Below are 11,709 nucleotides of genomic sequence, written 5' to 3'. Positions count from 1 at the left end.
TTGGCAGAGGAAGGAGCCATGTGTGCTGCTGGATATGATAACAGGTGATGTCCCTGTGTTCCTTGCTCACTGCTCGACGTACTCGTGTGGGAATTTCTGTCACTGGTGTGCTTAGGGTTGTGCCAATCCCAATAGTGCAGAACAAAACCAGAGTGGAAATGAACTTTGAAAATCAATTGTGAAAAGGCCCAGGAGGGGTCTGGGGATGAGTCCAGTTCTCTTCCAGCTCACGCAGAAGCCTGTAGGCAGGTTGAGGAGAAAAAGAAGAAAGGCTTTTAGGGGGGGAGGGGGGCTGGTGAGGGGTCCAGGATACCTTTGATCTGAGAACCTGAGCGTGCAGCTCTTTACTTCATGCTGTGGGAACCTGGGGTACGTAAGGCTTACAAAGACGCTGTGTGAAACTAAAAATTGAAAGGTATGGAGATATTATGGTGTTGACAGCCATCTAGGCAATTAGAGAACAATTTAGGCTGCAAAGGGGAAACTGTTCATTTGTCTAGTTGTGTAAATTAAAATTCTGCGCACATTATTCCAAAGGAGACTTTTCTTAAAAAAAAAAAAAGGGGGAAAAAAAAAACCCAACAGATCTTACTTGGAACGGTCCGCAGAGATGGAGCCAGCTCCCTGTCTGCGTGCATGTCTGTGTACTCTTCTCTCTAGGGGAGAAAATGGTAATGACAAAGTGTATTTGGGACGTGTGCTCTAGAAACGTGGTGTCTGGAGCATGCCAGCGCTACTTGGAAGAAGCATGAGGTGATCTGGCAGCACCACGAGCTGGCCCAAGGTTTTTAAGACTGCTTCCTCCATCTTCTGCTGAGTAAAAGTAAAGCTGGTCTTAATACCCGTGCTGGGGAGGATGAGGACAGAAGCAAGGCGTTAAACAACTTGGCCTTGGTGTCTTCTGACCTTTGGGAAGCTTTCCTTGACAATCTTCACTCCAACTGTGCGTGCCCGGAGCTGCGTTATGGCTTGGAGGGTAAGCTGGCAGACAGTGGGGTGTCTCTTGCATTTGGAAATCGTGGTCTTGACCTTCCACCCTGCTGCTGAGAACTTGGGGCTGCCTTTCTGCTGATGTTTTATCCTTATTCCTATTTAAAGAAGATCCAGATTACAGCTACCAGCAGGCTTAAAAGCTCTCTCCTCCTAGAGCATGTTTCTGGCAGAAAGCAGTCTTCACAGACTAGGTCTTGGGTCTGTTTCTCTTGGCTAAAGGAACTTGTCGATCCAGAAATGAAATAAGTAGACTTTATTTAACTTGCTGGCAGTTTGTCTTGGAAAGGGGGTCATCAAACTTTTTGCTCTGTTATTTCCCGACTCTCATTCATTCACACGTGCAGCATTGGAAGCTAGAAGTCAAAACAAATATAACAAAATTTAAAGAAAGTTCAGACTCCTTTTTTTTTTTTTCTTCTTTTAAAAAAAATGCACTTAAAATGTGAGTAATCCTGGTAGTAGGCATTTCTTGATTAGGTTCTTGAAAAGCAGTATCTTTGGGTTTGTGGAGTTCTTTAATTAAGGAAAATCATTACTTCATTCTAATTTTTCTCCTATCTAAACCTAGGAGAAACTGATTCTCTTCTCCTCCAAAACAAAAACAGCCTCCAGTTCTTTTTGAGTATGAAATTTTTTTGGCTGTTCTAGAAATGACACTGCAAATAATTACCGACTCTAGGCACGAGCTCCAGGCTTTCCTTGGAAGAAGCTGAAGATGTGTCTCCTCCCCCCACCCCACAGATACTTCTGCAGTTATAAAAACTCATTGTCGGGTCCCTCTGAACAACCTCAAACCCAAACTTGGAAGGGCTCGCTTTTCACCTTGGGCTATCGGACATGAAAACCAACCCACCACGCATGACTTGCCTTTTGTACCCTCTCCCCTTCTTTTTTTTTTCTTTTTTTTCCTTTGTACATTTGAGCCTTTCTGCAAATGGTACAAACGCAGATACGTAGCTGTTGGAGGGGCGGCAAGGACAGAAAAAGCAAGCTTCGCCTGGAGAGTGGTGGAAGAACTGTGCAGTGAGGTTGGGGTAAAGCTCAAGAATTGCTCTGACCGCGACTTCTGAAAACGATAAAATTGGGCAGGTTTTGTGAAAGCTGCTTATTCTGAGAGAGCTCTGAGAGAAAGGCAAACGACGTCGCAGCACACCCAGCGTACTCGGGGAAAGGCTGCTTTTCCCAGTGCGGGGAACGCTTCGAGTGCCAGCTCAAGACATAACTTTATTTATGAGGATTCAAGTGCCTTTGTGACTCAGACACCCTCGTGTTTTATCATTCCTGCGTGCTCCAGATCTCATGCTGCTGATTATATTTTTTTTTGAGAAACTTGAGATACATCACGTCTTTGTACATGGATTCTGTACAGGCTTCCCCCGGTCCGTCACGGGCTTTGGCAGCAGCAAATACTGTAAAGCTGTGTTTCAGGAGGACTGGGTAGTTTGTGTTTCCCATCTGGGTGGTGAATTTGCCGTTTCAGTGAATAAAGGAGCAACTCCACTGCTACGTGAGGGCGCTTGATGGTCTCTGACTTGTAGCAGGACGGATGCTAGGCAGTTTGTCAGCTCCCTCCTTCCCTGTGCTGCTTCTCGGCATCTCCGAGGGAGGACTAGGCTGCCAGCTCAGACTTTCCTTTGCCGACTTAACACCTCTTTTGCTTGCGCTGGGCACTTGCCGTAGGGATGGCTGTTCCTGGAGGATACCCCTGATTCAGAGAAGACTGGTTCTGCCGAGCTTGCTGCTACGTGATCTGTTATCCTGGAGTCTAGCTCAGGCTGGTTTGTTTTGCCCTTAGCTTAGTCCTGTTGCTGCTGGGTTACCTTTCATCCGGCGCTGCGTTCCCGGCTGCGCTGCCTCCTCTCGCAGCATGAGATCATCTGTTCCTCTGTAGTTCCCGTTTCAGGGCATCTTCAAGTGCCTGTTGTCACTTGAAATGTTCTCGATCGCAAAGAAGAGAGTGACAAGAAGTCAGAAAAATCACGGGGGAGTTGCAGAAAGGCTGCTGCTAAAGACAATTCTCTAAAAGCTGTGTGTGCCCAACTGGTACCAAGAGGCAGCTCCTGATGCGCTGACTTGTGTGCCTGCAGGGCCGTGCGTAGCCTATTTTCCGTGTGTCTGTCCTCAAAAATACTTCGATTCAAGAAAAGCTCATTTGTTAAGAGTTGCTGTGGACCTGAGTGGTGGCTAGCAGTCTGGTCGTGGTCCCAAGTCCCGCTAGCTGGGCTCGGGGCAAGGGCAGAGACCCTCTGAGGTGCTGCTCTGTGTCGTCACGGCTGCAGGCATAAACCTCCCTGTCTTGAGTTGTGCCCGTCCTGGTTACCAGCATCGTTGTGCTGCACCTCGAGAGGCGACAGGGAAGCGAGTCGTGGATGCGGGTGGTGTCCAGGCAAGATGGATGTGGGCTTGAGGGCGTGGAGGTACCTCTCCTTCCAGAAGAAAGGGCAGGGGGGAAGGTCCTACGGCGAGACCTTTGGTCTGACCCTCTGGGGTTTGCCAGCATCGCTGTACTGTGTTCGTTCTCCGCCCGTGCAGCAGTGACAATCAGCAGCACTGGCTGCCTTCGGCAAAGCCCAGCGTGGATCCCGGTCACGGGATCTCAGTCCTGCTTAGGGATGGCTGTTCATGTGTTGCTCATTGGCATCACTCAACTTTTTCCTTGACAGCAAAGGGGTGACAGAATGAGACAGGTTCTGGAGCGGGAAATCATCGTGTCATAGAATGATTTGTGTTGGAAGGGACCTTGAATGTCATCTAGTTCGTGCCCCCCTGCTGTGCTGAAGATGGGTGTGCTTTATGAACAAAGGATTTTTCAAGCCAAAATGGGAGTAAAACCTTCCCTAATAGTCCAGAATGGAGTTAGTACAGACCTTTTATCTCAATGGTAGCCCCAGCAAGCACACAAATAATGTGGCTGGAGCGATGTTCTGTCCCTCGGCCTTTTGGTTTCTGCGTATGTAGTGGTCTTTCAGGTGTGTCTCCCTTTCATTTTGCCTACTATGAAACCTCCTGATTGCTCCTTTGCTTCCACCAGGGCATCCTCTTGGTGTACGACATCACTAATCGCTGGTCCTTTGATGGGATAGACCGATGGATAAAGGAAATAGATGAGGTAAGTTGAATGGAAGAACACGAGTAGTGGTCTATAGCAAAAATCTGTGGAGGTACCACCTCTGAGATGGGGACAAGAATGGAGAGGAAGCGATGGCAGTCTACTAATAAGCGAAGCAAAGGGATAAGTGCCTGCCTTCCACCTCTGCAGCAGTAGGAAAGGGTTTGGGAATAGCCAAGAAAGATGGGAACGTTCCTTCTAAAATGGATTGTGGAGGAAATAAATCAGTCTTCCTTGTCACGTAGGAGGAGTACTGCTTGGCAGTCCCTCAGTCACACCATTTCTATTTCTTTGCCCTTCACTGCTATTGCAGCTGAGCAGAATACTGGGCGTAGGCTGCCCTTACTAAGGACAAGCCGTGATTTCTCCACGTCTTTCCTTTTTTTGAAGCATGCCCCCGGTGTCCCGCGGATCCTGGTGGGAAACAGGCTTCACCTCGCCTTCAAGCGGCAGGTGCCGACGGAGCAGGCCCGGGCTTACGCGGAGAAGAACTGCATGACGTTTTTTGAGGTCAGCCCCCTCTGCAACTTCAACGTCATAGAGTCCTTCACGGAGTTGTCCCGTATCGTCCTCATGCGGCACGGCATGGAGAAGATCTGGAGACCCAACAGAGGTCAGTAGCGAGGAAGATGCTCCACGTGGGGAAGGCGTGAGAGCTGGCTGGGCTGAAAGGGAGGGGTAGGACCGACTGCCGAGGTGGGAGGCAGGCTTATTAGTAGCTGTGGGATCTGAAAGCACCTGACACGGAGAAATGCCGCGGGTCAGACAAGTTGAAGCTGAGCCACAACAAGCTGCCTGTACTAGCACAGGAACCCGGCGGGCGGCAGGGAGGGATGGGCAGCTCCAGAGGGCACTTCAGCATGTCTGGGATCTGAATTGCTCCGGGGCATCCTACACCTCTCTACTTAATTCTGAATGAGGTTGAGGGCAATTAAGCTCCCAACTTGAAAGTACTTCAATCAAATGGCTGTGTGGGATGAATCCAAGCGTAAGCACCTCTGTCCTTACCCTTGCCTCAGCCTGTGTCTCCTGTTTTGGAGGGATGTGGAAGCAGAGTGAGCCCAGGGAGCTGAAAGGGGTACTCCACGTGTCCACGCACGTGTGGTGCAGTGTGGCAATGCGCGAGCAGACTCCACGTTACGTCTCAGCCTGTTGTGTTTGAAGCAAAATAGTGTTAGGTCCCACGGTCCTGGCTGGAGGTAGCGATGTGCCCCACCGGCAGGCTGAGCAGCAGGACGTTTGCCCTCCTGGGGTGACCTGCCTTCATGTGGGTCCTCAGCCTCTGCTGACGAGGGAGGGAAAATCCTCTTTGCCGGCCCCAGTTGCCAAATTGTCTTGCGTGAGCTCCTGCCCCCAACCTGGCTGCCATGCCACCATCTCCAGCTCATGGAGGGATGGCGAGCAGGAACTGGGCTCCTCTCCTGAACCTCTTCCAGAGGCAGGACTTGCCTCTGCTTGGGAATAGGGGCTGCCTGCTTGGGAATAGCAGCATGGCTTTCGGAGCAGGCTGGAGGTGAAAGCGTGCCCTCGTGTGGCTGCTTGCTGGGAAATCCTCTCCAAGTAGACTTCCCCAAGCAGGCTCACATGATGTACGCCGAGCTAAGAGGACGCTGGGAAGCCTGAAAGGGCAGTCGTCTTCTGGCTTGGTGGGATCTCTGTTGCTGCAGGCGCTCTGGAGAGAGCTGGCCCCATGGCTGCTGCTCCCCGAGCAGGTCCTGAGTGAGACCGTCCTGCTCCAGGGCTTGCTGACCCTGTTGCCTCCTTCCCTGGGCATGTCAAACGATGGCCTGAGAAGCCCAAGTGTCTGGCAGGAACACGAGCAAGGCGCTGCCTGTCCTGAGCGCTGTGCAGAGAGGAGGGGTGGTGGTGTCAAAGCCCCGTGTTGACATCAAAGCTGGTGTCCCTCCAAGCACTAACCTCTAAGGCAAAGCTTACCTGGAGTTTCCCAAGCTTTTGTCCTAACTAATCGGCTCCCTATTCAAGGCTCCTATGCCATCGTTACTAACTTCTCTCCCCACAGGAGCAGAAACTGAACAGCATAAGGAATAATTGTAGGGAGAAGGCAACCCTTGAGATCTCTCAGCCCTTGACTGGTCTGGTCTTTTCTCCCACCAGTGTTCAGCTTACAGGACCTGTGCTGCCGCGCCATCGTTTCCTGCACCCCTGTCCACCTCATTGACAAGCTGCCGTTGCCCGTCACCATCAAGAGTCACCTGAAATCCTTCTCGATGGCCAACGGGATGAACGCGGTGATGATGCACGGCCGGTCGTATTCCTTGGCCAGCAGCGGGGGCGGGAGCAGCAGCAAAGGTAACAGCTTGAAGAGATCCAAATCCATTCGTCCGCCCCAGAGCCCCCCACAGAACTGCTCACGCAACAACTGCAAGATCTCTTAGCAGGATGGACGCGCTGTGAGCTTCTAAGGTGTCCACACCCACCCACCGATGTACAGCTGTTTGCACACTTAACCCTTTTCGACTGGATCCTTTCGGATGGGCCGCAGTCGCTTGGTGTTGTTTTTTTTTTTTCCCCCGATGGCGCATGGGCAAGCGTTGGGAATGTGCTCACGTTTTGGCTTCGCGTCCGAAGCACAGTGCCGGCTGGATCTCGCAGCGCTGGCGGGGAGAGGACTCTTGCCAAGTGACCCTCCAAGAATGCTTTGGGCTTTGCCTCTCGGCCCAGGGTGGAAAATTCAGCAGCTGCCGGGTTGGGGAGGGGGGAAGCGGGGGGGGAGAAAAAAGCTCATCCAGTCTGAATGGAGAAATGGATTTAATGGAAGATTGAGAGGCTTAAGGGAGTAGGCAAGGAGAGTCTGTGCTGCAACTTTAACTCTTGGACTCCTGAACAGATTGCTGGTGCAATAGTGATGGTTGGATGTAGGGGAGGGGAAAAAGAAATATGGACAGGGGACAAATGACAGTTTTCGCCAGGATGTTAACCTGCTGTTGCCAAAAGCAAAGGAAACAAGGCAAGCGTTGGCCGATTGGAAAGGGGAAGGAAGCGTTCTGCTTGCCTTCTTCCTTTATTGATGTAAATATTATACATATATATATATCTCACCTGTTTTTTAAGGTTTTTTTTTAAGAAGCAGTCAGGGAAAATTTTATGCAGCCGTGTAAATATAAGCACTGGATGAACTTTCCCAGTGTCAGCGAAGGGGGAGAAGTGGAGGATTTTCCGATGAAAATATTACAAATGCTTTAAGAGACTTTAATCGCCACCTGGGCTTGTGCTGGGTTTGTTGGGTTTTGTTTTTTTTTAAATACTACATATGCAGACAAAAAGAAGGATTCGTATGTAACGTACCCCAAGCTGCTTTATTCCAATCATTCCCTAAAACTTGTGAGTGCCCAAGGCAGGGTTGGGAGGTGAGTGGATGGAGGGGCAGAGCGGAGAGGTCGGGGTCTCGGGGTTTGTTTGCGGCAGGCGGGACGAGGAGGCAGCTCTGAGGCCGGACTGATGCTTTGCACCTTCCGATGCGTGGCCGCTCGGGGACTGAGGAGCGGAGGGTGGGAGCATCGTGCCTAAAGCAGAGGAAAAACACTGAATTTTACTGCAAAACTTTGGCTGTCGCTTCTGGATCCCACCATCCACGACACCACCTCGTGCGCCGGCCCCTGAATCCCGGCTGCTTCTTGCTTTGCTTTTCCAAAGACGTTCTGCCTGAGCCGAGTGCTGCCATGGCTCCTCCTGGATGAAAGCGGGGAAAGGACAGAAGCAGCTTTTTCCCACTGGAGGGTGAAGGAGCAGGGACCAGGAAGGCGAAAGGTTTGTGTGGGGAAGACAGCGATTTTCCCCACCCCACCCTCAGGTCCCATCATGGCGAAGGCCTCGGCTCCCGTGGCAGCCCCAGGAAATCGGGAAAGCGAACTGCTTTGCTCTGTAGGACCGCTCCTGCATTTTAGAGGGGCGTTGCGTGCTCAGCGGCAAGACGTGCACGTGCTGGGGGAGAAGATCTTTGTGCCATGTGCTTCCCTGCCTTCGTCCCATGGCTCATCATATGCTGGAAATTCACCCGGAAACTTAGAAATAACACCTAGCCCTTATTGCGGAAGCTAAGCGTCGTTTGGCAGCGGGACTTAAGCTACGTCGACAGATTCTCGTCGATGCCCAGGGACGCGTCGCTTGTGAGTAGCGCGGTAGAAAGTGAACTGCTTTTCCTGGTGCTGGGCCGGCCGCCTCCGCGGCAAGGAGAGCAGCCCGTGCAGTGCTGCCATCCTCCTCCTGGTCTTCGCAGCTCCCCGAGGGCTTGTTCTTCTTCCCCCCCCTCCTCCCCGAGCAGCTTGTTGCGTCGCATGGGTAGGATGAAGCCGCAGCGTGTCGTGCGCGGCTGACGGACCCTGCGGCAGGCGGGGGCGCATCCCTCCACGGGGGACATCTCCTTCCCCTTGCTCCTGAGCTGAGGTGGGAGGTGAAGGAGCTTTTCCCCCCTCCCCGCTCCACAGAGCAAACTACACTGCCGGGCTCGCTCTCTTGGCTCGTCCCTAGCGTGCTTTATCGCCCAGCTCAAATGAGCGAGGAGAGAATTAAACCCCGGGCAGATGGAAGAGGGAGAAGAATCCTTTGTAGTGGTGGTTTGGCTCAAGAGCAAAGCCGCAGCCCAGCTCGGCGCGGTGGCACGGAGGCCGGGGGGATTTCGAGAACCTGTCTGGGATGGCTGGCACCTGTTTCCCATCACTTAACGCACAGCAGAAGACAATCGCTGGCTCAGCAGCCTGGGGATATACGGCCGACAGGTGATGCGCCGCGGCACCCCAAAGGCGACTTCTCCTGCAAAACACCACCCGGGCACCGCGGGGGCCCCTCGCCGGCTGCTGCCGGGCACCGGTGCGTGGGGCGAAGAGGGGGCCGAAGGTTTCCTTCCCGAAATCACAAAGCTGCTGCATGGCTCAAAAAAAAAAAAAACAAAACCTCAATGTACCTCTGCTTGGTTTGGCTTTGCCACGTGCGACACCTCCCTACGCCTTTTTCCCTGCGGTTCATGTTTTTTGTATTCACCCTGTAAGTAAGGTCTCGACAGACCCTGTGCCGAGTGAGGATGAAAGATTTACCTGGTGCGTTCGCTCAGCAAAAAAACCTCTTTTGTTACTGGTTTGTTTTGGGTTGGTTTTTTTTTTTTTTTTTTAATTTAAAAGGAAAAGATTCTTGCATCTGATGTCAACACTAGTCTGTAGCTGCTCTCCAACACTTGTACCATTCCGGAGTTGATGGTTTTTTTGGACTATCCTTTTATTTTTTTATTCCTTTGTACAGTCAGTGTTGTTCAACTGATTATATATGGTTTTGTTTTGTATAAATTAAAGTCTTTTTTTTTTTTTTGTTGGAAACTACCAATTGAAAGGTGGAGAGGTTGTATCGAATCTTTATTTTTTTTTTCATGGGGGCTGGGAAGAGGTTGAAGGGAAAAGGTGGTAGTTTTGCTCAAAACGGGATTTGGGGCTGTTTGTGGTGCAGGTGTGTATTGCCACTTCCAGATCATCCACAAAATAACACTACATTTTCTGGGGATTCTTAAAACTCATCATTCCTGGTTCTGGGGGTTTTTTGCTCTTCTCTACACATTCAGAAGCTAAATCTGTTCTTATAAAAGGCTTGATTCTTGCAGAATTGCTGATCTTGGGGTAGCAGAGCTGTAAGAAAAGGCTGTTGAGACATTTTGGATCGTAGGCGGCTGTAGGAAGCCGGGCTCCCCGGGGGCTCGCGTGGGGCTCTGCGCAGTCCCTGGCCCACGGGGTTGGGTTTTGCAAGCGCCGTCACAACCTTAAATCGCTTCTTTGGGTCCGGGTGACCCTGGGGGAGCGAGGACGGAGTGCTGTGATGGTAATCCCCCATCCTACCCAGACTGGAACAAGCTGGGATAAATGGCTTTGAAAGGGAGAAGATGCTGCCGGGAGCTCGGAGTGTCGCCATCGGGGTGTCACTGGGGCTGGCCTTGGGAGGCAGCGGCGAGAGCCCCCAGGAAGGGGGTTTGCTCCTGGGGTGGAGGGAAACTTCTCCTCGCCCCATCCTTGTCTCTCTGGCTCCCAGCCCAAGCTCCCCTTGACCTCCCTCTTCCCCTGCCCGCTGGCTTCCCTTAGGAGCAGATTTTCCACTTCGTACCAGACTGGCCACGCTTGTTTTAACAGCTTAAGTAGTAATTGCCGGGGCTGGGAGGGGGCAGGGGGGAAATGAGATAGTGTCTGCAGCCTGGAAAACCCTGGAGCTAAGGTGAAAGCCTGGTCAGGGAAGACTTTTTTTTTTTTTTTTTCTTTTCCTTTTTACCTCCTTTTCAGGGGGGTTCTGGAAGTGTCTGTTCCCTGTGGGCAGCAGAGCCCCAGACAAAAGCTGTGTGTGGTTTCAGGTGGGGTTAGGGACAGCCGGAGCGCATTACGCTGGAGCAGCGGGGGCTGCCTGTGCTGCAGCTGTCTCTGCCGGGGACGAGCGGGGCAAGAAAACACACGGCGCAGCCTGCGCGGCGAGGGGACGGGCTGCACGGAGCTTGAGGGGTCCCCGCTCCTTGGAGAAAGAGGTCCCGCTGGGCTGGTTGAGGTCTTTCCACTGGGTGCATTTCTCCCAACTCACCTTCCCCCACTCCAGGGTGTCGCTGGTTGGTCCCGCTGTCCCCGGAGGCGGTGAAGAGATGGTGGTGACCTTCATCTGACTGCGCCCGAGATGCTGGAAACTGGGGATGTGCCGACCCATGGGTGCACTGGTGGGGCAGGAGCCCTCCCTGGGCGCAGGGTGTTACCCGAGGGGGAACGTGGGACTCTCCGGGACGGGGTGCTGCACCTCTTCCTGCGCTCCTGTGTCTTGAAGGGAGAAGAGGAGCCATAAAACTCACATCGGTGTCTGGGAGCTTTGAAAGCCACCCCAAAAAATCCCCATTTTGCCGTGCAGTGAGTGCTTGGACGCACGGAGTCAAACTGTGGGAGAGACCGAAGTTATGGCTGCTTTAAGCCTTTAGATGGTGCAAGTCTATCGTGGGCCTGGTCCAGGGAGGAGAGAGTTACTTTTTCTTTCATCTTCTGCTGAAGAAGTGCTAGGAGAGGCCAGGTGGGGGTCTGCAGGTGGGGGTGGGTTCTCCAGTTGTTGGGAGCCGCATTTCCAACCCCGCGGCATCCACCATCCCTCCGGCCAGCCTCATGCCACCGAGGCAAAGGTTCCTGGCAGATGTTTGTCCCCACCTCACCGCTTTTGGTCTTGGTGAGACGCAGATGGGACACCTCAGGCTCCCCTGTGAAACAGGGTCTCCAGAGAGACACCACTGGGGCAGGAGCTGACCCAAACCCCAGTGCCATCATCTTCTCAGCCTGTGTCGCTGTGACCGCGTGGCCCCCAGCGTGGGGATGGGTGAAACCTGGGCTCCGGGTTTTCTCTTGTCCCACCTCCCTTCCCCTTCATCCTGCACCAGCACCCTCAGAGGGACCCTGGGGCACCCCGAAGTGGCTCTATGGTCCCTGGGCTGCATCCTCAGCGAGCAAGGTGGGGTTGGGTGGTCGGGGGTCTCCATGCGGAACACTGCCATGGGCAGGCGGGTGCTGGCGGTGTACTGGGGTCGGCACCCGGTGTACTGGGGTCGGCTGGGTGGGTTTGGGGAGCTCCAGGCTGCCGGGGCAGGCAAGGTACGG

At 52.9% G+C, this 11,709-nt stretch overlaps 1 protein-coding gene across 1 annotated transcript in view; it reads left to right on the top strand.

Moving 5' to 3' along the window:
- Positions 1–6,498, top strand: part of RAB40C (RAB40C, member RAS oncogene family) — a 25,801-nt gene extending 19,303 nt beyond the window's left edge. Inside the window, exons 5-7 of the mRNA XM_009891544.1 lie at positions 4,025–4,102; positions 4,493–4,715; positions 6,218–6,498. Coding sequence (XP_009889846.1) covers positions 4,025–4,102; positions 4,493–4,715; positions 6,218–6,498 — 582 coding nt within the window. The remainder of the gene's footprint in view (positions 1–4,024; positions 4,103–4,492; positions 4,716–6,217) is intronic.
- Positions 6,499–11,709: the final 5,211 nt, after the last annotated feature.

This window comes from Charadrius vociferus, unplaced genomic scaffold (assembly GCF_000708025.1).
Source record: "Charadrius vociferus isolate BGI_N301 unplaced genomic scaffold, ASM70802v2 scaffold619, whole genome shotgun sequence".
Lineage (NCBI taxonomy): Eukaryota > Metazoa > Chordata > Aves > Charadriiformes > Charadriidae > Charadrius > Charadrius vociferus.
The sequence above is the reverse complement of the archived record's forward strand: the minus strand, read 5'-3'. Positions and strand labels throughout refer to the sequence as shown.